The 25,682-nt window shown below is 45.0% G+C and overlaps 1 protein-coding gene across 2 annotated transcripts in view; it reads right to left on the bottom strand.

The window, feature by feature from the left end:
- Nucleotides 1-25,682, bottom strand: part of BICDL1 (BICD family like cargo adaptor 1) — a 138,026-nt gene that overhangs the window by 57,885 nt on the left and 54,459 nt on the right. For both annotated transcript variants that reach the window (XR_012724957.1, XM_075320307.1), the window contains exons 3-5: nt 21,873-21,989; nt 3,130-3,276; nt 1,228-1,407 (exon numbers count right to left, since the gene is read on the bottom strand). Coding sequence is in view for 1 of the 2 variants with exons in the window: in XM_075320307.1 (XP_075176422.1) it covers nt 1,228-1,407; nt 3,130-3,276; nt 21,873-21,989 (444 nt within the window). In the remaining variant the exon portion in view is untranslated. The remainder of the gene's footprint in view (nt 1-1,227; nt 1,408-3,129; nt 3,277-21,872; nt 21,990-25,682) is intronic.

The raw sequence follows: 25,682 nt of genomic DNA, 5'->3' as shown, positions 1-25,682 counted from the left end.
GTGAAAAAGTACTTTATTACAAATAGGACACAGGGTCACACACTTTTAAAACCATTTAAAAAGGCATAAAGCCACATATCAAAAAATGTCCAATCCTCCGTTAAGGTTGGACTATCCTCTGCTACCCAAAGGGAGGTACTATGGAGTATAATTCATACAGGTAGGGGAATATATAGGGGAAATACCAACATTCCGATATATAATACAATATACAGAGTCATACCCAAGTACATGCAAATAAAGCACAAAGATTAAATATGCAGTTTCAATTGATTATACCACTATAATTTTTGCAAGGAGAGAGTATCCCCCAGCAGAAATAAGATTCCCCAAGATATAAGGTAACCTGCAGATATAATACAAAGCATATGCCCTAATTACCAGCCATAGTTTAACCCAACAGCAGGGTAGCGGAGGACACAGATTCCCACGCGTATCGTCACCAACTAGGGTGACTTCATCAGGGGTACTTGGGTATGACTCTGTATATTGTATTATATATCGGAATGTTGGTATTTCCCCTATATATTTCCCTACCTGTATGAATTATACTCCATAGTACCTCCCTTTGGGTAGCAGTGGATAGTCCAACCTTAACGGAGAATTGGACATTTTTTGATATGTGGCTTTATGCCTTTTTAAATGGTTTTAAAAGTGTGTGACCCTGTGTCCTATTTGTAATAAAGTACTTTTTCACATAATTTGGTGTATCCCTCTTATGTGCACACTTCTTTTTCTCTTGTTATAAATTTCATATAAGTGTGCTGAGGTGAACCCATTGACTATTATAGGGTTTAAATATTCCCTGTAGGTGGTGCGCTCCCCACTTCTTTATTTTTTTTATTTAAATAATAATTTAAAAAAAATGTTATTGAACTTCTCTAATTTTGATCACTAGCCAAGGTAAAGCTGACAGATAAGGGCTACAGCCCACAGTTGCCTGCTTTACCTGTGCTGGTTATCAAAAATAGGGGGACCCCACATCATTTTTTTTTTCTTATGCATTCCCTAAACACATTTGCAGAGCAAGTGCCCCTATTTTGCTTCCTTTTGCAGTTCCCTAGCCCTTAATATGATTATTTTACAGCCATTTTACAGCACAGACGTTTCGGTGTCCATTGCCTTATATGAGATTTGGAGTTTGGGGTCAAGTTCGAAACCTGAACTTCCACGGGTCCGTTCATCTCTAGTAATAACTGTAAATGTTGAGAAGGAAAGTGCATTTACCTGCTCCCGTTCTTGCTCCTGTTCTTCTGCCTCTATACTCTGTTCAATCTCTGAGAGCAGTGAGGTACTTGTGCTGTTTAGATGTTGGAGGCTCTTCTCCTCTTTGAGCTCCTCCATTTTCATCTGCAGCTGCCGATAAGAATGTCGTAGCTCATCCAACTCCACCCGACTCTCCCCCAGCTGCAGAAGAAGCAAAACCAAATCTATTATCAATATTGCTTTTTTGCAAAAAATGTAAATCATGAAGAAAAGGCTTTCCTTACAATCTCTTCTGTGGACATTTTTATTTCACACTAGACCAGCTTTGCATCTATTGGATAAACATGGGTGACAAATAATGGGGCCCCACAGCAGAGTCCCAATAACCCCCCTCCCGCCTTCACAAAAAAAAAAAAAGTTTTTCACAGAAGAGCATATAACAACATTGCAGCACTTTCAAATTTATGTTGCTCCAATTGAAGCCCCTTAGTGTTTTCACACACTAAGATACTCCTTTGATGGCAGCCATAAAGTATAATGCCAACATAGGTGCCCCCAAATACAGTATGATATACCTACAGTGAATTCCTCTACAGTAATCTCCACACACACACACACAAACACACACACACACACACACACTATGATGACCCCACAGTCCTGCAAAGTATGATGCCCCCACACATTATGATGCCTCTACAGTTCTCCCACACAGTATGAGGCCCCCACACATTATGATGCCTCTACAGTTCTCCCACACAGTATGATACCCCCACACATTATGATGCCTCTACAGTTCTCCCACACAGTATGAGGCCCCCACACATTATGATGCCTCTACAGTTCTCCCACACAGTATGATGTCCCCACCCATTATGATGCCTCTACAGTTCTCCCACACAGTATGATACCGCCACACATTATGATGCCTCTACAGTTCTCCCACACAGTATGATGTCCCCACCCATTATGATGCCTCTACAGTTCTCCCACACAGTATGAGGCCCCCACACATTATGATGCCTCTACAGTTCTCCTACACAGTATGAGACCCCCACACATTATGATGCCCCTACAGTTCTCCCACAGAGTATGAGACCCCCAAAGCCCTGCACATAGTATAATGGCCCTCTATATAGTATAATAGAGCCCTCACAGCATTCCATATATTATGATGGCCCCACCACAACCCTCAACACATTTTGATGGAACCACATAGCCCTCCACACCGTATGATGACCCCCCCCAAACAGTATAATGACCCCCACAGCCCTCCAACCAATATAATGGCGCTCCACACAGTATAATTATCCCTACTATCTCTCCAAATAGTATAATAGCCCCCAAACAGTATAATGAACCCCATACAGCTCTTAAAACATTATAATGGCCCCCACATAGCCCTCCAAACAGTATAATGGCCCCCACATAGCCCTGAAAACAGGATAATGCCTCACAGCCCTTAGGGAATGTGCACATGAGACACATATGCACCGAACAGAAAATGATAAATATTATCCAGATACTATGGTGGAAATATGCAGGGTAAATTGGCTGCTGCTAATTTTTTTTTATTGCCTTTCTTCATTTTTATTAACATGCTACCTAAAAACTAAATTGGCACAATTATATTTTTTTCTTTTGTTTTTGTAATATTTTCTAAACCTCAACAACCCCAAACCAACATTAACAATCCCCCCAAAAATGAACAAATATGATTTGTTTTTCAAACTCGTAAAGAAGATTAAGACAATGGAATGTTAATACTCGAAATTAGACCCAACAAGCTTTCACAAGAATGCCAAGACACCGTGGGTCAAGAAAATAAATAACCTTATTTGATTTTCTAAAGAACAATTAAAAATATAATTTTGATAGCACAGAATAGAAAAACCTAAATTGTTTACGGCTAAGAGGTTGTACCTGCATTTCCTTGGCACAGGTCTGTTGACTCAGAGTTAATTCTCGCTCATGTAGTTCCTCCACGATTCCCTGAAGTTGATCATTTTCTTCCATTATAGTACTTAGCTGCTGCTCCAGCTCCCGCTTCCGATCAGAAAGCATCTTTATCTGGAAATTGCAAATTATCGGAGTCTGATAAACAAGATCGAAACAGCCCAGCGCAATGCTAATGAGAAGACTAACGTTTCTGGAATTTGTGTGATGCCTACCTAGATGGGGGAGGTAAAGAATGTGAGCAGAACCAGGGACCAGAAGCAAGCTGCAGTGTGGGAGTGTTAAGGAATGTCAGCAGATAGAGAACAGTGTAAACCTCACCCCTTGCTTAACTCTTCACCTTGACCTCTATACATATCCATTAACTATGCTATAGTTTTACTTTAGGAAACAGAAATTTTAGATTGGTCCAACTCATGGTCCAATGCCGGCTCACTGTCAGGGTAGGCATCAGAAATAATATACAGGTAGACACTTTTGGATTGAGATTGGTACTTCCATAAGAAACTAAGGGTCCCGTCACACGTAGCGACGCACCAACGATCCCACCAGCGATCCGACCTGGTAGGGATCATTGGTGCGTCACTACATGGTCGATGGTGAGCTGTCAATCAGGCAGATCTCACCAGCGACCAGCCACCAGCGACTCGTGTAACGATACTGCGCTTGGTCACCAGGGTAAATATCGGGTAACTAAGCAAAGTGCTTTGCTTGGTTACCCAATATTTACCCTGGTTACCAGCATACACCGCTTACAGGCTGCCAGCGCTGGCTCCCTGTATACGTAGCTAGGGTACACATTGGTTTACTAAGCAAAGCGCTTTGCTTAGTTACCCGATATTTACCCTGGCTACGTGTGCAGGGAGCCAGCACTGGCAGCCTGTAAGCGGTGTACGCTGGTAACCCGGGTAAGTATATTGGGTAACCAAGCAAAACGCTTTGCTTAGTTACCCAATATTTACCCTGGTTACCAGGGTTACCAGCGTACACTGCTTACACAGAGTCGGTGCTCGTTGGTCTCCCGCAGTCAAACACGCCGATGCATGCTGCACAGCGGAAGACCAACGAGTAAAAGAAGGTCCTGATCGTTTTGTAACGATCAGCGACCTCGCATCAGGGGCCAGGTCGCTGCTTAGTGTCACACACAGCGACATCGGTGGCGAGGTCGCTGATACGTCACAAAATCTGTGACGTTTCAGCGATCTCGCTAGCGATATCGCTATGTGTGACGGGGGCTTTAGACTTTATTTACCCATTAGCGCTAAGGTGGGAAGATATTGATTAGATTTGATGATGTCTTTATGAGCAGGGGTAGCTTTAGTTGGGTGTAGAAGTTGAGATTGCACCTGGACCTTGTTGGGGGCCAGATTCACCTCTCGACAAAATAACAAGCCAGTGCTATAAATGGCACATAGTACATGGGAGAGCCTATTACAATTTTTCTTTTTACTTAAGGCCAGGAATTTCAAGATTTGTACGTGAAGACAAGTAAGGTAGTAAGTCATGTAGCGGCTATGCCCACAATTGCAACAATTCCAATGTGCATACACACTGATCAACCATAACTTTAAAAGCGAGGACAAGTTAATTAATAACATTGCCATTAAAATGCCAATGTGTAGGATATATTGCAAGTGAACAGCCAGTTCTTGAGGCTCATGGGCAAGTTGATAAATGGCCAAGACTTACTATCAGAGCAAATTGTGATGGCTAGATTAATGCGTTGGTGCACGTCAACCGGCAACATGGTCACGGGCCGCTAGGGTTTATTGATAATTGTTGGGCGTGAAGGTTAGGCTGTCTGGTCTGATCCCACAGATAGGACAAGTTGAAAAACTGCATGGCTAGGCAGTCGCAGAGTGAATGAGTGCCTATGTAAAACCAGCGCTAAGCCATGGAAGAAGGCTCCTACAATAAGAATGTGAACATCAGAACTGGAGACAGCAACTGAAGAAAGTGGTCTGGTCTGATCTACCACGTCTTCTGTTATGTTAGGCGGATGGCCTGGTGTGTGTGCATTACTTACAAAGAGATGGCATGAACAGGCAGAAAATATGAGAAGAGGCAGGTGGTAGAGGCGGTGTGAGAATCTGGGCAATGTTCACATTTCACATTTACCACCTAGCGAAACATTGTTGCAGAACAGGTTCGGTTCACCCTTCCATGGCAGTAGCCATGACAAAGCCATGCCTTAATACCTGTGGCCTATATCAGCATGATATGGCGCCCTGCCACACTGACTCACAACAAAAATATTCAAAAATGGTTTGAAGAAGCTGTCAAAAAGCGTTCAAGGTGTTAACTTGTCATCCACCCAAGATCTCAAACCAATCAAGTATCTGAGATGCGATATAAAATGAAATCAAATCTTGAGGTCTCAACTCACAAGATTTAATCTGCTGTTAATGCAAAAACAATAGGACACCTCCACGTGCACTCAATGCCTCATTGGGCAACCGCTGTTCTGGTGGCACGAGAGAGGCCCACACAATATTAGGCAGGAGGTTTTAACGTTTTGGCCAATCGATCTATTATATCACTGAGAAATATAATTATATAGTATCTATTACTCATCTATGCCTATGGAAACACTTAAAAGGGATATTCCCGTATACCAAAAAGTTATATAAAATTCCTTAACATACTGTATTTCTGTTATGCAAGTAGCCGCTTCACAGAGGAAGAAGTTAGGACTTCTAATGCAATCTATTGGAAGTTGGAATCCTAAAAGTCAATATTGACACATGACTTAGGGTAATAAACCAAACCAGAAACTCCAGAAACGTGTTTCGGTGGTTTTACCCCTCATCAGTGCAAAGTAGGCGAGAGCTGGTTTGGTTTTAAGTAATTAATTGTTTCAAGCATGAATATCTGTCGCTTTTTTATGATGCACTTGCAGGTCAACCTCCTGTTATAATGTACAGGTACTAGGCTAGGGTACTGAATAATACGTATTTAGAAAATGTAATAGTTTATGAAGAATACACTGCTGGAGCAGACCCAAACAGGCTGTCATTTATTTGTAAGTACAGAAACTCAGTTACTAAAATATACTAATTGAATGAAGAATAAATGCACTTTTATTTCCTCCTTATTTCTCTATTTTAAGGTTGGGACAGGCAGAACTGCTTTGGCAACATCACAACCTTTAGCTAGAGAAGGCCATCGCTGTCATGATTTGATTATTTCCCATGTTGGATGAAGTAGGAACTGTGAAGTTTATTTATACAGGGTCAGGGACAAATCTATTGTAGTTGCATCAGGTCCCTTGGCAGATAAAAATGCATGATTGTTTAATGGGAATTTATCATTACATTTTTGCTACCCTATCTGAGAGCTGCCTGATGTAGGGGCAGAGTCCCTGATGACAGTTATGTATCACTGACTGGGCTACTTGCTGCAGTTTTGATAAGATGTTTTCTTTGATGCAGATCTACCAGTTCTCTGAATGCTGAGCTCTGTATAAACCCACCCACACCACTGATAGCCTATGTACAATATACACAGAATCCACTCCCCGCCAATAAATGGTGGCGGTGGGGTTATAACGAGCTAATGAATATGGATAGAAGACTACATGGTGGCATGTTTTCTAGTCCATAAGTGATAATCTCTTGCTGATAAAGAAGGGAATTTTGTTTACTTACCGTAAATTCCTTTTCTTCTAGCTCTAATTGGGAGACCCAGACAATTGGGTGTATAGGCTATGCCTCCGGAGGCCGCACAAAGTATTACACTTAAAAGTGTTAAGCCCCTCCCCTTCTGCCTATACACCCCCCGTGCTCCCACGGGCTCCTCAGTTTTGGTGCAAAAGCAAGAAGGAGGAAAAGATTATAAACTGGTGTAAAGTAGATTCAATCCGAAGGAATATCGGAGAACTGAAACCAAACAACATGAACAACATGTGTACACAAAAAAACAGGGGCGGGTGCTGGGTCTCCCAATTAGAGCTAGAAGAAAAGGAATTTACGGTAAGTAAACAAAATTCCCTTCTTCTTTGTCGCTCTATTGGGAGACCCAGACAATTGGGATGTCCAAAAGCAATCCCTGGGTGGGTAAAATAATACCTCGTAATAGAGCCGTAAAACGGCCCCTTCCTACAGGTGGGCAACCGCCGCCTGAAGGACTCGCCTACCTAGGCTGGCATCCGCCGAAGCATAGGTATGCACCTGATAGTGCTTCGTGAAAGTGTGCAGGCTCGACCAGGTAGCCGCCTGACACAGCTGCTGACCCGTAGCCTGGTGCCTCAAAGCCCAGGACGCGCCCCCGGCTCTGGTAGAATGGGCCTAGAGCCCTGAGGGAACCGGCAGCCCGGTAAGCTTCGAGAATTGGTTCCTTGATCCACCGGGCCAGGGTTGATTTGGAAGCCTGTGACCCTTTACGCTGGCCAGCGACAAGGACAAAGAGTGCATCCGAGCGGCGCAGGGGCGCCGTACCAGAAATGTAGAGCCTGAGTGCTCTCACCAGATCTAACCAGTGCAAATCCTTTTCACATTGGTGAACTGGATGATGACAAAAAGAGGGTAAGGAGATATCCTGATTGAGATGAAAGGGGGGTACCACCCTTGGGAGAAATTCCAGAACCGGACGCAGAACCACCTTGTCCTGGTGAACACCAGGAAAGGGGCTTTGCACGACAACATTGCTAGCTCAGACACTCTCCGAAGTGAAGTGACTGCTACTAGGAAAATCACTTTCTGCGAAAGGCGTGAGAAAGAAATATCCCTTATTGGATCGAATGGTGGTTTCTGAAGAACCAGAATGGTGGTTTCTGAAGAACCATCAGCACCCTGTTCAGATCCCAGGGTTCTAACGGCCGCTTGTAAGGATGAACGATGTGACAACCCCCTGCAGGAACGTGCGTACCTGTGGAAGTCTGGCTAGGCGCTACTGGAAAAAACACAGAGAGCGCTGAGACTTGTCCCTTAAGGGAGCCGAGCGACAAACCCTTTTCCAGTCCAGATTGAAGGAAGGACAGAAAAATGGGCAAGGCAAAAGGCCAGGGAGAAAAACCCCGAGCAGAGCACCACGACAGGAAAATTTTTCCACGTCCTGTGGTAGATCTTGGCGGACGTTGGTTTCCTAACCTGTCTCATAGTGGCAATGACCTCTTGAGATAATCCTGAAGACGCTAGATCTAGGACTCAATGGCCACAGTGTCAGGTTGAGGGCCGCAGAATTCAAATGGAAAAACGGCCCTTGAGACAGCAAGTCTGGTCGGACTGGTAGTGCCCACGTTTGGCCTACCGTGAGATGCCACAGATCCGGGTACCACGACCTCCTCGGCCAGTCTGGAGTGACGAGGATGGCGCGGCGGCAGTCGGCCCTGATCGTGCGTAACACTCTGGGCAACAGTGCCAGCGGAGGAAACACATAAGGGAGTTGAAACTGCGACCAATTCCGAACTAAGGCGTCTGCCGCCATAGCTCTGTGATCGTGAGAGCGTGCCATGAATGCCGTGACCTTGTTGTTGTGCCGGGACGCCATTAGGTCGACGTCCGGCCTCCCTCAGCGGCAACAGATCTCCTGAAACACGCCCGAGTGAAGAGACCATTCCCCTGCGTCCATGCCCTGGCGACTGAGAAAGTCTGCTTCCCAGTTTTCGACGCCCGGGATGTGAACTGCGGAGATGGTGGAGGCCGTGGCTTCCACCCACATCAAAATCCGCCGGACTTCCTGGAAGGCTTGCCGACTGCGTGTTCCGCCTTGGTGGTTGATGTAAGCCACCACTGTGGAGTTGTCCGACTGAATTCGGATCTGCTTGCCTTCCAGCCACTGCTGGAACACTTTTTAGGGCAAGATACACTGCCCTGATCTTCAGAACATTGATCTGAAGCGAGGACTCTTGCTGAGTCCACGTACCCTGAGCCCTGTGGTGGAGAAAGACTGCTCCCCACCCTGACAGACTCGCGTCCGTCGTGACCACCTCCCAGGATGGGGGTAGGAAGGATTTCCCATGCGATAATGAAGTGGGAAGAAAGCCACCCCCTAAGGGAAGCTTTGGTTGCCTGAGAGAGGGAGACGTTCCTGTCGAGGGACGTCGGTTTCCTGTCCTATTTGCGTAGGATGTCCCAATGAAGAGGACGCAGGTGAAACTGCGCGAAAGGAACTGCCTCCATTGCTGCCACCATCTTCCCCAGGAAGTGCATGAGGCCCTTCAAGGGGTGTGCTTGACCTTGAAGGAGAGATTGCACCCCTTTCTGTAGTGAACGCTTGTTGATCAGCGGAAGCTTCACTATCGCCGATAGGGTATGAAACTCCATGCCAAGATATGTCAGCGATTGGGCTGGTGTCAGATTTGACTTTGGAAAATTGATGATCCACCCGAAACTCTGGAGAGCCCCCAGAGAAGCGTCGGGGCTGTGTTGGCATGCCTCTTGAGAGGGTGCCTTGATCAGCAGATCGTCCAAGTAAGGGATCACCGAGTGACCCTGAGAGTGGAGGACCGCAACTACTGTAGCCCTGACCTTGGTGAAAACCCGTGGGGCTGTAGCCAGGCCGAACTGCAGTGCCACGAACTGCAGGTGTTCGTCTCCTATGGTGAAGCGCAAGAAGCGTTGGTGCTCTGGAGCCACCGGTACGTGGAGAAAAGCATCTTTGATATCGATCGATGCAAGGAAATCTTCTGGGGACATTGAGTCGATGACGGAGCGGAGGGTTTCCATCCGGAACCGTCTGGTCTATACGTGTTTGTTGAGCAGTTACGGGTCCAGGACAGGACGGAAAGACCCGTCCTTCTTTGTAACCACAAACAGGTTGGAGAAAAACCCGTGACCCTGTTGCTGAAGAGGAACAGGGACCACCACTCCTTCTGCCCTCAGGGTGCCCAGCACCTGCAGAAGAGCCTCGGCTCGCTCGGGAGGCGGGGATAACCTGAAGAATCGAGTCGGGGGACGAGAGGCGAACTCTAACTTGTAACCGTGAGACAGAATGTCTCTCGCCCAACGGTCTTTTACCCTTGGCAGCCAGGAGTCGCAAAGGCGGGAAAGCCTGCCACCAACCGAGGATGCGGATTGAGGAGACCGAAAGCTATCAAGAAGCCGCTTTGGTAGCGGCACCTCCGGTGGTCTTTTTGACTTAGACCGCCATGAATCGGAGAGCCCTTGATCTATTCAGAGGCCTTTTGGACGAGGAGAATTGGGACCTGCCCGCGCCCCGAAAGAACCGAAACCTCGACTGCCCCATCCTCTGTTGGGGTATGTTCGGTTTGGGCTGGGGTAAGGATGTATCCTTTCCCTTGTATTGTTTGATGATTTCATCCAAACGTTCGCCAAACAGTCGGTCGCCAGAAATTGGCAAACTGGTTAAACGCTTTTTTGGAAGCAGAATCTGCCTTCCAGTTCCGTAGGCACAAGGCCCTGCAGAGTACCACCGAATTGGCGGAAGCAACCGCCATACGGCTCGCAGAGTCCAGGACAGCATTAATAGCGTAAGACGCAAATGCCGACGTCTGTGTGGCTGCGTCAATTTGCGCTTGACCTGCTGAGATAGCTTGTAGCACCCATACGGCTGCAAATGCTGGTGCAAAAGAAGCGCTGATAGCTTCATAGATGGATTTCAACCAGAGCTCCATCTGCCTGTGAGTGGCATCTTTGATTGATAGATGCTATAAGATCGTTCACTATGGCGTCCCCGTCAGGCGTATCAAGATTGAGAGCGGCCTCAGGATCAGAATCCTGATCAGCTGTCTCCGCTTCATCATCCAGGGATTCCCCCCGCTGAGACCCTGACCAATATGAAGATGTCGAGGGAATTTCCCAGCGAGCTCGCTTAGACGGTCAGGGGCTGGGGTCTGTATCAGAGACCTCACTCTGGAATCTATGAGACACCCCGGGGAGACCTCTGGTCCAACTGAGGTGGGCCAGGGAGCAATGATTCAACAGTGCCCCTGTGCTGAGATACCGGTCTGGATTGCTCAGTGGATCCTGCCGGCAGAGGGGTCGTACATGCGGCGCAGGCAGCATAGTAAGCCTGTGGTTTGGCGCTCCTGCCTTTTATGGGCGCCATGCTGTTGACTTCCCTGAGCAACACAATATATATACAGAATCAACTGTGCACCATACAGTGTAAAGCACATCTTATAAACATATGATTTAAAATTACACTCCTGCACAAATGTGGCTAGCACCACAGATGCTGCATACCCCCCGCATAAAGCGGTTGTGAGGCCACCAGGGTCCCTGCCTGGGTCTGTCAGAATTTGTCCCCCTCTGCAGCATTCAAGGAGCTGACAGGAATGGCTGCCGGCTTCTGAGGAGAGGACAGTGAGGGGGGTGGAGTATGCAAAGCATGCTCCAGCCCTCAGTGCTGCTCATCCTGTGCAGCGTCCCGCCCTTCCCCTGCTTGTCAGGGCTGTGGGCGGGAGGAAGAAAGACTAGGCCGCAAAAGCCGGGGACTCGAGTAATAAACGCGGCCGCCGTAAAAGCGCGGCCGCGCGGAAGTCCCCGGCGCACTACAAGTCCCAGCCGCGCCTCAGTGTCAAAACATGGCGGCGGCGGTCAGCGCGGTAGTCTCCCTACATAAACACACTCAGCGATGCTGAGTGTGTAATGGCACGGCTGCCGGCGTCCTGAGAGAGGAGGAAGCCGTGGGCGTGACCCTTAGAAAGTGCGGGAACTGGTGCCTCACAGTGCAGTGAGGGGAGTGGAGTATGCAAAGCATGCTCCAGCCCTCACTGCAGCTCGTCTGTAAAGCGTCCCGCCCTTCCCCTGCCTGTCAGGGCTGTGGGCGGGAGGAGGAAACACTAGGCCGTACAAGCCGGGGACTCAAGTAATAAGCGCGGCTGCCATAAAAGCGCGGCCGCGCGGAAGTCCCCGGCGCACTACAAGTCACAGCCGCGCCTCAGTGTTAAAAACATGGCGGCGGCGGTAGTACGGTAGTCCCCCTACATAAAAACACTCAGCGACGCTGAGTGTGTAATGGCACATTAACCCGGTCAGCGCCGCGGTCCCCGGTGCACTAGCACACCCAGCAATGCTGGAGTGTTGCTGTGCGCGGTCCCCACAGGGACACAGAGTACCTTCAAGTAGCAGGGCCATGTCCCTGAACGATACTCGGCTCCTATCCAGCAGAGTCTTAGGAGCTGTGGATGGAGCACGGTCTCAGTGCCTGGAGACCGGTAAGATCCCACTTCACCCAGAGCCCTGAGGGGGATGGGGAAGGAAAACAGCATGTGGGCTCCAGCCTCCGTACCCGCAATGGATACCTCAACCTTAACAACACCGCCGACAAGAGTGGGGTGAGAAGGGAGCATGCTGGGGGCCCTATATGGGCCCACTTTTCTTCCATCCGACATAGTCAGCAGCTGCTGCTGACCAATCTGTGGAGCTGTGCGTGCGTGTCTGACCTCCTTCGCACAAAGCAAAAAACTGAGGAGCCCGTGGGAGCACGGGGGGTGTATAGGCAGAAGGGGAGGGGCTTAACACTTTTAAGTGTAATACTTTGTGCGGCCTCCGGAGGCATAGCCTATACACCCAATTGTCTGGGTCTCCCAATAGAGCGACAAAGAAACAGTGATTTATCAAAAGTGCAGTAGCCCAGTAAGTTACACATCACTGGAATCAGGGTCTCTGTCTCTACATTATGTTGCTTTCAGATTAGTTGTCAAAAACCTGATGAAAATATCTATTTTGATAAAAAAGATTCTTGACACATTAGATCATCAGGTCTCCGGATTCATCCTCTATTATGGCTTCAGGTATTTTAATGGAAATACATCTAAATGTAACATGTTTTTTACTTTTTACCTGGTATCATTTGGACATGGCTGAATTTGGATTAATATAGGAGTTTTCCAATCTTCTTTAAAAGTTATCACTGTTGAGGAAATAGCAACAGCTGCAGCTATAGCAATGCTGTATATTAGGAAATCTGCCGGCAGGTATAACTGAGAGCTCCAGTGCTGTTGCTTGATAACCTCTTTTGGACCAGAAGACATTGTGTCAGGACCACCAGACCACTAAGACCCTGATTAACTGCAGAGACAGGTGACTGATATTCGGAACATCAGATCTCTTCTTGTTCACTGTCAGATCCCCTTCCACTGATAACTTTAAGGGCGGCTTTGCACGTTGCAACATCGCATGTGCGATGTTGGTGGGGTCAAATCGAAAATGACGCACATCCGACGTCACTTTCGACATTGTAGTGTGTAAATCCTAGATGATTCGATTAACGAGCGCAAAAGCGTCGTTATCGTATCATCGGTGTAGGCTCCGACTTTTTCAAAATTACGCTGCCGCGACAGGTACGATGTTGTTCCTCGTTCCTGCGGCAGCACACATCGCTGTGTATGAAGCCGCAGGAGCGAGGAACATCACCTTACCTGCCGCCGGCGGCTATACGGAAGGAAGAAGGTGGGCGGGATGTTTACATCCTGCTCATCTCCGCCCCTTTGCTTTGATTGGCCGCCTGCCGTGTGACGTCGCTCTGACGTTGTACGACCCGCCCCCTTAGGAAGGAGGCGGGACGCCGGCCAGAGCGACGTCGCAGGACAGGTGAGTGCATGTGAAACTGGCGTAGCGATAATGTTCGCTACGCCAGCAATCACAAGATATCGCTGCTGCGACGGGGGCGGGGTCTATCGCGTGTGACATCGCAGCATCGGCTTTCGATGTTGCAACGTGCAAAGCCCGCCTAAGAGTATGTGCACAAGTTAAAGAGAACTAACCACCAGGATTTTCCTATCTAAACTAAAGCCAGTGCTTTACTGGCGCTATCATGCTGATTCTAAACATACCCTTAGTTGTGAGATCGGATGTATAGTTTCTGAAATACAGGCAAGTAAAGTTTGTGAAATACACTGTTATTTGATTGATAGCAGCTACAGAATATCTTATAGGTGGGTCGGGTTTTGCTAGTTATTCCCGCCCCTGTCTGCCTGCCTGTCCTTCCTCCCCACTGTCCTTCGTCTCTCCTTCCTCCCCCTGTAATAACAGAGACAGGGGGAGGAAGGACAGGCAGGCAGATAGGGCGGGAATAGCTAGCAAACCCCGACCCAACTATTAGATATTCTGCAGCACCTATCAACTAAATAACAGTGAATTTCAAACTTTACTTGCCTATATTTCAGAAACTATACATCTGATCTCACAACTAAAGGTGTATATAGAATCAGCATGATATCGCCAGTATAGCACTGGTTTTAGTTTAGATAGGAAAATCCTGGTGGTTTGTCCTCTTTAAGTATTTCTGCTCCATTTCTGCATCTCTTGGCAGGAAAAATGCAGTGTAAAATACCTAGGTTTTTTATGTGTTTTTGGTGCAGATATTTCCCCACTCTTTAGTATAGGTGAAATCTGCAGCAAAACGCTGAAAGAATTGACATAATGCAGATTTATTTCTGCATCGAATCTGCAAGTCATAAATATACAACGTGTGCATGAGACTTCAGGATTGTCAATCACTTTGGTGGCATCGGGAAACCCTTCAGGCTTTGTAACAAACTGCACTGGAGAAAAAGCGCGTCAAAAACACAATGTGTGAACACAGCCTAAAAGAAGACTGGAATACCTTTATATTATTGGAAAAGTATATAAAATATAAAGATAGAGATTAAAATATAGTGCTACAAACAAGTACCAGATTATCCGAGGTTCTAGATGATTGGATGCCTGATCCAAGGCTTATGAGCAGGTTTCTGAGATACATGCAACCTCATATTGAGTGACTCACTGAGCGCCCAGTATTTTGTGGTATAGTATATGTGGTAAGGCTCAGGAAGCGAGGAGGTGACTATTTTCTGCACAGCCATGACCTTTATGTATTAAAAAAACAATGCTAACCTGACATAAGCAAACTATAGATACGTCTTCTGCTAAATATTCTGCGGTCTAACATTCAGAAAGATAATATAATAAAAATATAATAATATACATAAAAAGCAGCAGAGATCTCAGCAATAAGAGCAGAGTGAGCAACGTACGGTCTTAGACGGCATGCAGACAATGACTCACAGATACACGTGACCGCTTGGCTCATGCACTCCAGACCCAGGAAGGATAAGGTACTTACTTCTAGGATCTGCTGCTCCGCACCAGGCAAAAGAGAGAAAGGAAACGGGGTTGAATGGAAAGAAGAGGAAGGAGGGATGACAGAGACTGAGGAACATAATCTATATCAGGTTAGGTCAGGCGTATACATAGATTTGTTCCAAGGTTACATTATTGCTCTACATAACATTATACAGAAGGATAAACGTCTGGGCTTGTAACCAGTAAGGATAACTGTACAAGACATAGGGAACATCCATACATGGGGATTCAAGCTTGCAGACTCAAAAGTGTCGCATAGAAGGAAGTTATCAATCAGAATTTGCCATTTCTACATAATTAGGATAATATTTGTCATCTTGTACACTAAAGGGTGCTTTACACGCTGCGACATCGCTAGCGATAGCTAGCGATGTTGTGCGAGCGATAGCACCCGCCCCCGTCGTTCATGCGACATTTGGTGATCGCTGCCGTAGCGAACATTAGGGGAGGTGCGTTCGGCGTCACAGCGACATCACTGAGGCCACCCAATAGCAGAGGAGAGGCGGAGATGAGCGGCCGGAACATGCCGCCCACCTTCTTCCTTCCTCATTGCCGGTGGACGCAGGTAAGGAGATGTTCGTCGTTCCTGCGGTGTCACACAGCGATGTGTGGTGCCGCAGGAACGACGAACAACCTGCGGAATGAAACAGCAACGATATTATGAAAAGGAGCGACGTGTCAACGATCAACGATTTTTGACACTTTTGCGATCGTTGATCGTCGCTCCTTGGTGTCACACGCTGCGATGTCGCTAACGGTGCCGGATGTGCGTCACTAACGACGTGATCCCGACGATATATCGTTAGCAATGTCGCAGCGTGTAAAGCACCCTTAAGGCCTGCAATAATGACATTCTCTCTGTCTATAGGAAAGAACGTTAAATTATCATTATAGGCGGCGATGCTTTACTGTACGAGAGCCCACATGCCGAGCCCCCATCTTTACCTGCAGATGAAGGCTGAATTATTCAGCCTTCATCTGCCTCTAACAGCTGCAGGTGGAGCAGAACTCTGCCCTAGGCTGCTAACCTATTAATGCCGCTGTCAATCTCTGACAGCGGCATTTACCGTGCTCCAGTTAAAATCACCCTTTACCACATTAACAGTTAAAATAAAAATACGCTTATATGACATTGCTGCATTCTTAAAAAAGATCCACCAAAATATAAAGTAAATGAATCCAATTGGTAAACAGTGTAACGAGAAAAAAAATCAAAATTACAAAAATTGTAGTTTTACGACCGCCGCAGCAACAGAAGAAAATGTAATAACAGCTGATCAAACCATCGTATATACCCCCAAAATAATATCAATAAAAACATCAGCTCGATTGCAAAAAAACAAGAACTCACACAGCTGCATATCTCAAAAATTGAAAACATCTTGGAAAGATGCGACCCAAGCAAGGTTTACATTTCTGAACTTTTTTCACAAAAACAACACGTTTGGAATCTACGTAATGGTACTGACCTGACCTGCAAAATCATACTGCCAGGTCAGTTTTTTGGGAAAGTGAAAGCAAAAAAACCCCAAACAATTGCACAATTTCACTTTTTTTGCACCTCACTTGAATTTTCTTCCTGCTTACCATTACATCATATGATAAAATGGATGGTGTCAATCAAAAGTAAAACTAATTCCACAAAAATCGAGCCCTTGCACAGCTATATAGATTAAAGATTGAAAAAGTTATGGCTAATGAAATAAGTGTAGAAAAAAACAAAAGCGTAAAAATGAAAAATCACCCGGTCTTTAAGGGGTGGTCTGAAGTCAAACTAAATCTTCATCCAAATACCTATCTATGTAGGACCGTAATATAAGGTATTGGCTAATATACGTGACTTAAAATTCCTTACCATTCCCTAACTACATTACATCTTCTTTTTTTTCCTATTTCTTATCTGATGACGCTTCGTTTAAGATTCCCAGTGCATGCTAAGATACTCAAACGAAGCATCACTAGAGCAAGGAGCAGAAGCTGCGGTCACTGTCACAGCCCCTGCCTCCTCCCTGAAATGATGCGGCTGTGCTTATTTCTACTCTGTGCCTCCCTGCGCGATCTGCACAGTGTACAGCACCCGCTTTGTTGTCAGCTCAGATTAGTAATAACCTGCCAACAACAGAGTGGTGTCAATACTTGGCATAGACATGCGACATCACTAGTCTCCTCCTGCATGCTCGGTATTGACACCAACCTCCTGGTGGCAGATTATTACTGACCTGAGTTGACAAAGAGCAGACGTTAACACTGTGCAGATAGCAAAGTCCACAGCGAAGGGAGGGACAGAGCAGGGACACAACAGGGATGAGCACAGCCGCTGAGGGAGGGGACAGAGACTGTGACCGCAGACTCTGCCCCCTGCTATAATGATGCTTTGAGTATCCCAACATGCACTGGGATTCTCAAATGAAGTGTCATCAGACAAGAAATAGGAAAAAAAATGGAATAGCAGATAGTGTAGTTAGGAAACGGTAGGGAATTTATAATACAAGTATATTAAAAAATAGGCTCACAAATTATCCTCAACCCTTAATAAAATATATGTTTATTAGTAATTTGTTAAAACAATCCCAAAGACACACAAAGACAAACCAAGGTCAGGTGACCCTAATACCGATACAGGGGGACGGTACTATATAAAGATAAAATGAGAGGGGGAAAAAGGGAGGGGGGGGGGAATCCTGGTGACCCTCAACAATTCAGGTGTCCCTACCTGACAACGGAGGGTGTGACACCTTAAGATACCGGGCGCCCCCGTTCCACATCGACTTTCCCTTTTCCTCACCCTGAGATTTAGGGAAGATAATTCAAAAAGAGGGGAGGGAAAAAGAGAAACCGTTCCCAAAGGTACAATAGAGTCTAATACACTTTTTCCTTTATTGTCCTATGTAAAGTATCTGTGATGGGGCTATTGGCACCCCAGTAGGACTTAGTACTTATGTGTGGTAGTGAATTGTTCTGCTGACTTAGTGGTCTTTCCTTGACTATAGCGAGACTATGGTGGCTCTTTCTGTGACACATTATGGTATAATAGATTATCACATGAGCTAATTTTTGCAGATATATTACTTTTGTATCATCTTTTGCGGTTGTATATCTTGTTACCGCGAGTCAGATTTTGAGAAACACATATTTATCAGTGTATTAGACCCTATTGTACCTTTGGGAACGGTTTCTCTTTTTTCCTACCCTCTTTTTGAATTATCTTCCCTAAATCTCAGGGTGAGGAAAAGGGAAAGTCGACGTGGAACGGGGGCGCCCGGTAACTTAAGGTGTCACACCCTCCATTGTCAGGTAGGGACACCTGAATTGTTGAGGGTCACCAGGATCCCCCCCCCCTTTTTCCCCTCTCATTTTATCTTTATATAGTACCGTCCCCCTGTATCGGTATTAGGGTCACCTGACTTTGGTTTGTCTTTGTTTGTGTGTCTTTGGGATTGTTTTAACGAATTACTAATAAACATATATTTTATTAAGGGTTGAGGATAATTTGTGAGCCTATACTATACTCTACCTGATTAGTCCTATTACGTTTGTAAGCTATATTAAAAAATAGCTTAGATTATGGCACTAAATATATGGGATTTAGAATGAAATTTAGTTTGACTTCGGACCACCTCTTTAATAGAGGGAATTTGCATTTGCCTCATGGGGTTTTTGTCTTCCTCTGGATCAACACGTTAGGTTATACTTGATGGACTTGTGTCTTCTTTTAACCTGTCCAACGCAGGTTTCTGCAATGACAAAGTCATTCTTTATCACCAGAAGACTCCTCTATTAGCGAAATGTAGCCTAAATGACATCAGGTATGGGGTACATACATGAAACTTGCACTAGGTTCAAATGAACTGGGAACAGGGTTGACTGAAAAACAGGGGCCCTCTATCTTAGGTTCAAAGGGAATTTTGTTTCTCAAAAACATGCAAGTAACGGCCATTCAAAAACGTCTTGTTTTACCTGACATTTCAAAGCTCCCTGCTGTCAATCAGATATCTAGGTTAGAGATGGAGACACATCGGAGATATTGTAATGGTGAGAAATGTCGCAGCAAGTACTTTATGTAAAAGGTGGCAAAAGCTGCCCCTAGAAATGGCAGACCCCTCATTTTTATAAACTTATATACTATATATATAAACAAAAGGTATTACAATATTTATAACAGTTATTGATATGGGTATTATAGTTATTATGACCCGCTGGTTCTTGAATATGACTTTAGTAATCAATAGATCCTACTGATGATAGAGCTTACTGATCCTGACCCTACTGATGCCACGTACAGCTCATTCTATTCTGTTCTGTAGATATAAATGATTAAAGAAAAGTGAATTTGTTGAACACAAATATTTTAGCCCACAGGGTGTTACCATTCTCCTTGTCAACAGGATACATGTTAGTATTATTAGGATAGTATCAGTGTTGGATCAGATTCACACATCCATGTTTCATGTCATGGCTGCAGGTCTCCTCACCAAAACTGAACACACTCATAGGCATGTATAAGGCAGTCGAGATCTGATTTAGAGACCAAGGGCCAGGCCGTGCATTGATGAAACACGGATTTCTGAATCCAGGCTCAGACAAAGAAGGAACAAGTTGCATTAATGAAGTGAATAGTAACACTCAAGATATCTTTTTTATATAATTAAAGGAGAAATAACAGGAATTTTACAAAGCATAGTTTAAAGAACAGAAATGTTACAACATGTGTAAGGAAGAAGCTGACAAGATCCTGGATGGGAGATACTTATCACCGAGGTGACTAGCCTAGGTGATGTGAAACCCGGTAAGAAGGCTCTAGCACTTCTAGTGCTGTGACGGTTTGTAACGGGACCGGAGTTTGGATCTGGGTTTTAGGAACGACTGGAAGCAGGACTTAGCGGGACTAGTCGTTCCCATCCTTTAATCCAGCATATAAAAAGGCAGCTGAGCATCTCCAGAGGGGTCTATGTGTGGAGAGGGGAAAAACTTTTCCATGCTGATCAGTCTTGTTCTGAGGCCAATTAGGAAAAAACCCTATATTTATCTAAACGGGTGAGCCTGTATTGCTACATGGACTATTTTGTGTTCATGTGGACTTTTGCTGAAGTTTATGAAGATAATAAACTTCAAGGTATTTTGCACCAGAACAAACAGGCTTATGCATATACCTTAACTGCTTCCAGAGAGAGTGGAGTCCCTACATATGGGACATGCTAATAATTACTGAACTGATGCATGTGTGCATTGCTCCTAAAATCACAGGGTGTGTAATAGTAATGTTCCATGTGTAAGGGGCAGTCTGGTATCAAGAGCCCACATTGCAGTTTCCCCTTGATACAAGCAGATTTTCATGGAGGAACGGCAACATGAATGCTTCAGAGTGATGCTTACATGTAGAAGATCACCTGATGAGCATAAGTAATCACAATAATCTTTTTGCTTCCATTTTTTTAATTAGAGCCAATGAGCTCCATGCCTCTCATTTCTTGCCTTCATGAACTCGGTCTTCCTCTCCCTGTCTGTGATTCCCCAGCCCCTCTCCCTGCCTCCAGGGAATCACAGACTTCGAGTCCAGCCACTTTTCTGACCTTTTGCTGTCTTAAAACATTTAAATGAAATGGTTATCTTTGTGTACATTTTTTCCAACATCTGTGAAACACTAGGGAAATCCGGAAAACATGCACTGTTGGTGGCTCCGTAGGACTGGAGTTGGGGAACATTGGTCTATGGGAATGTCAAACACCATGGATTAAAATTCCCTATTCTTCTGATCGGTGTAGGTCCCAGCAGCCAGACATCCAGTGATCACCAAGTTATCATCAATCCTGCAGAAAACTGATAACTTGTTTTCACGGGACAACCTCTTTAATGCTAGTGATTGGCAGATAATCTTTATATCCCATTTATGCCAGATCAGGACCATCACAGATATTATATTCTGCTTCCAAAGAGCTTTATTGACATTTTTCCATGAAAAACAAACATCTAACTTAGGATAGAGTGGGGAAGGGAGGGGAGGAAGGCAAGAAAGCTTGAAGAATGCCTTTATTCAAAATAGTAGTGGCGGGAGGGACAAGGAAGGAGTGAAGAAGGTTAGATGTGGGAATGGAAAGAGGGGAGGGAGAACAGATTAATCTCTACAATCTCAATAAGTATATTATTACAATTTGCAAATCCCTCCCTCCCCTCCGCAGTGCCAGCCCGCCCTCCTCAGTGCTGGCCCGCCCCCGCAGCTGAGGTCCAATCGCATGATGATGACACTCGGCTCCCGTTGTGCTGCCAGCGTGAGCCAAGTGTCATGCGAGGATCACATTAATCCAAGTATGGCCCCGGCCTAAAGCAAAGAATGGGTAATTCAGGCCACCGGCTCAGCCATGCTGCCAGCCTGAACTGTCAATCTTCAGGAGCGCGCCTCCCCCTCGGCAAAAAGGAAAGCAGTGTACTCCTGAAGATAGGAACTGGTGACAAGGCCTTTAATGAGAAGTGCTTTTTCCCACAAATAATCTAATTTTCCACTGAAGAAGTACGAAAAACATTCCATGACTCTATGGAGAAACCAAGAAACATAATCAAGTTCTCGTTAAACTTTAACTCAGTGATTCCTCAGTATCAAGTAACTTGGTAACCAGAAGTGTTTCTATGAAACCAAACTCATCACACTATCATATATTACATTAAATTATCTTATAAGCCCACCTCTGATAGAAGACTTTCCAACCGCGAAATATGTTGGCTTGTAGACATGCTCTTCTCACGGAATTCCTCTTGAAGAACAGTGACCTGTAACGACAGCTGCTTCTCCATTTCTGTAGCCTAGACGGATAACGGAGAATTAATCATGATGGAATTAAATATAAGGCAAAGAGCAAAATGATAACCTGATGTAAATAAACTAAAATGATCAATGAACAATTTTAAAAAAAGATTATAACAATGAATTTTGTAGCGCCAGTCACATGTGCAATCTCGGCAAATCGCATGTGCAATCTGGAGTGTTACATCGCTAATGAGATTGCTAGCGATTTCGCAGCGTGTAAAGCACCCTTCTGTCTTCCAGCCGCCCTTTTAGTGTATGATAACAATTTCTAAGACCATCTACTGCGAGAACTATGTTTATGGAGGGTCACTGTATATGTACAGTATGTGCTATCTATGGTAGAACATGGTAGATTAACCAAAATTTCAGTAAGATCTTGTCTGTTAATTAAAGGGAATCTGTCAGCAGGTTTTTGCTACCTCATCTGACCGTAACATAATGCAGGAAAGGAGATTCAAATCCAATAGTGTATCACTTAGATTACTGACTGAAGCTGTTCTGAAACAATCATAGAATCTAGATTTAGGAACACAGCAATGCTGTCCCCACCCACACCAGGCTCTGAAAGAGATTGTGCATTGACTGTGAGGTGTCAATCACAGCGGGGGGCGTGTCTGACAAGCATGTGCATTTCTAGTACTGTAATGTTAATCACAGGGTAATAAACCCTGTAGTTTACGTAAACTATGTAAACCATTGCACACTCTGATAAGAGAAATCAGTTGCTTTTTGTTTTTTAACCCCTTAACGACCGTCGGCAGTAATATTACGTCTAAGCACTGCTTGTGGTTCTGGGTGCATATTGGACCTGACAGGTTCCCTTTACGATATTTTTCTTGTGTGTTTCTTTTTACTTTTTGTAACACACGGCAAAGTCCGACTAGCTATCTGTTGGTAACACATAGCAATCGATACACTATTACATCACTCTGATGTGATGAGCAGGGCTATATTCCAATACTATCATGCACATAGGATACAGATCCTAGTTACCCAATCAGGCTCACTCCAGTGAATGCAGCTTTAGCTTTCATCTTGATTTTCAATATGAATATTGAAGGATATTTCAGAAAGGATTACTAATAGGCACAGTGATCAGGACAGTACGGCTTTTAACAGAGTAAGATTTGCCATTACTATATACCATAGAGGTCACTGTCCAGTCAATGAATAATAATAATAATAATCTTTATTTCATATTCAACATATTCCGCAGCGCTTTACAATTCAGGAGGATCATATACAAACAAGTAACAGTTACAGAAAATACAATATTTAGAAGGAAAAAAAAGAAAAGAAAAACAACCCTGCTCGTGACAGCTTACAATCTACAATGAGATATGGGGGCAAGATACAAGTGCTTATTTACAATGACAATCCAGCCATCTCACGGAAATGGGGGATAGATAATGGTTTCCTGGACCAGTTGGCCAGAGAATTGAGATGCATTTGGGTGCCATGGAGTTTGATGTGGAGTTATGTTGTGAGATGTTGTAGAGGGACTATGTGAAACTAATCTGATTAGGGAGTGTGCTAGGCCGCCCTAAAAAGATGCGTCTTTATGGTGCGCCTGAAGCTGAGGAAGTTGTGATTTGTCCTAACTTCTTGGGGTAGAATACATACATTTTGTTTTGGTATGCATTTACTGAATGAGTCTGGTCCAAAAGTAATCAACTTGTTAATTAGATCTAAAGGCCACTTTACACGCAGCGACATCGCTAGCGATGTCGCTGCCGATCACACCTGCCCCCGTCGTTTGTGCGTAACGGGCAAATCGCTGCCCGTGGCGCACAATATCGCTAGTACCCGTTACACGAACTTACCTGCCTAACGACATCGCTGTGGCCGGCGAACAGCCTCTTTTCTAAGGGGGGTGGTTCGTGCGGCGTCACAGCAACGTCATACAGCAGGCGTCCAATAGAAGCGGAGGGGCGGAGAGCAGCCGCATGGAAGTCACCTCGTTGCCGGAGGACGCAGGTACGGTGTTGCTCGTCGTTTCTGGGGTGTCACACGTAGCGATGTGTGCTGCCTCAGGAATGACGAACAACCTGCGTCCAGCAACAGCAACGATATTTGGGATTTGAACGACGTGTCAACAATCAATGAATAGGTAAGTATTTTGCATCGTTAGCGGTTGCTCATACGTGTCACACGCAACGACGTCGCTAATGAGGCCGGATGTGCGTCACGAATTCCGTGACCCCAACGACATCTCGTTAGCGATGTCGTTGTGTGTAAAGCCCCCTTAAGACTTGACAAGACTGGTGTACTTACTGTACTTTGAAAATCCATGACAAAATGATGGAATAATCCTCATATTAAAATTAGCATTTTATGATTCAAGCTAAAGAATGAGAAAACTCACAAGGACAAGTGAATTCTCCATTGACCTTGCTTGACTGACTACTGCAGCTTGCACTGAGAAGTGAGAGATCTCAGCAGCAGGGAGGAGGGACACTGAGAAGCTATCAATGAGGCAAGGGGTGGAGAGATTGATATTACATTTCAGCCTCATCAGGATGTACATATAAGAGATGTAGGTAGTAATGTTTGCAGTTAGTATTGTGAAATCTTGTGACAGATCTGCCTTAAAGGGACTCTGTCAGCAGGTTTCTGCAATGTAACCTAAAGATAGCATGCTGCAAGAGTTAAAACAGAAAATTCAACAGTGTGTCTTATCTCAATGTCTGCTTTTGTTTACCTGTAATGTTAGTTTAAGCCTGTTATCCTTATCATTAGTGGGTCTCAGCAGCACATGAGTTGAAGTCCGACTCCACCCCCCTCTGTGAGTATCAGCTTCTGTCTATGGAAATGTATCCCTGCCCACAGCAGGAAAGCCTGCTGTGGGCAGGGATAGCTCTCCCAGCACTGCTACATACAAAATCTCAAATCTTTCACTGTGTCGGAACGGCTGCACATAGTGATACATTGTTGAACACAGGATTTCTTTGCCTACATCATGCTGCTCTTAGATGAGGTAGCAATACCTGCTGACAGATTCCCTTTAAAGGGAACCTGTCACCTAGGAAAAAGCTATTTACCTGCAGAAAGAGGGTTAATCTGCAAGTAAATAGTGTTTCAGTGCTTCTTGGCCACCTTAATAAAATGTGGCTACAGGGAGAAAAATTAATTTATTTCCTCTCAGGAGCCACCAGCTTTCAGTCATAGGGGTGGTGCAGGGAGTGATTACAATAACCACTCACAGTTCCTCTCACTATACTATAAGATCGCCCTGGCAGTTTAACAGCCAGCTCTGCAGTGTACCTGTGCACAGTGAGCTGTCAATCAAATTGCAGGGGTGTGCTATTTACCTGTATATTAACGCTATATCTATAGGTAAATAAGCATTTTACAAAGTGACAGATTGCCTTTAATTTGCCTTAAGCTGAGCCTCTTTAATAATGATATCGACTTATAATGGGGTAACTGAATTGTTTTGGTGTCACTCCTTGTTGGTGCACAAGAATCTGGATACTAAATGGCAACATTGGAATATGAAATTCCATTTTTTTACAATATACCAAATGGCCAGTCGCCTCACTAAACTTAAATTTAGTTTCTTTCCTACCTCTGGATTGACACAATCCAAATATATTTGAAGAACTTGATGCAGTTGTATCTTATTTCAGGATTCCTATGTCTTAGTGCACGCCAGTGATAATCCGTATTAATTACATATTAGATATGAT

Source organism: Anomaloglossus baeobatrachus, chromosome 1 (genome assembly GCF_048569485.1).
Source record: "Anomaloglossus baeobatrachus isolate aAnoBae1 chromosome 1, aAnoBae1.hap1, whole genome shotgun sequence".
Taxonomy (NCBI): domain Eukaryota; kingdom Metazoa; phylum Chordata; class Amphibia; order Anura; family Aromobatidae; genus Anomaloglossus; species Anomaloglossus baeobatrachus.
The sequence above is the reverse complement of the archived record's forward strand: the minus strand, read 5'-3'. Positions and strand labels throughout refer to the sequence as shown.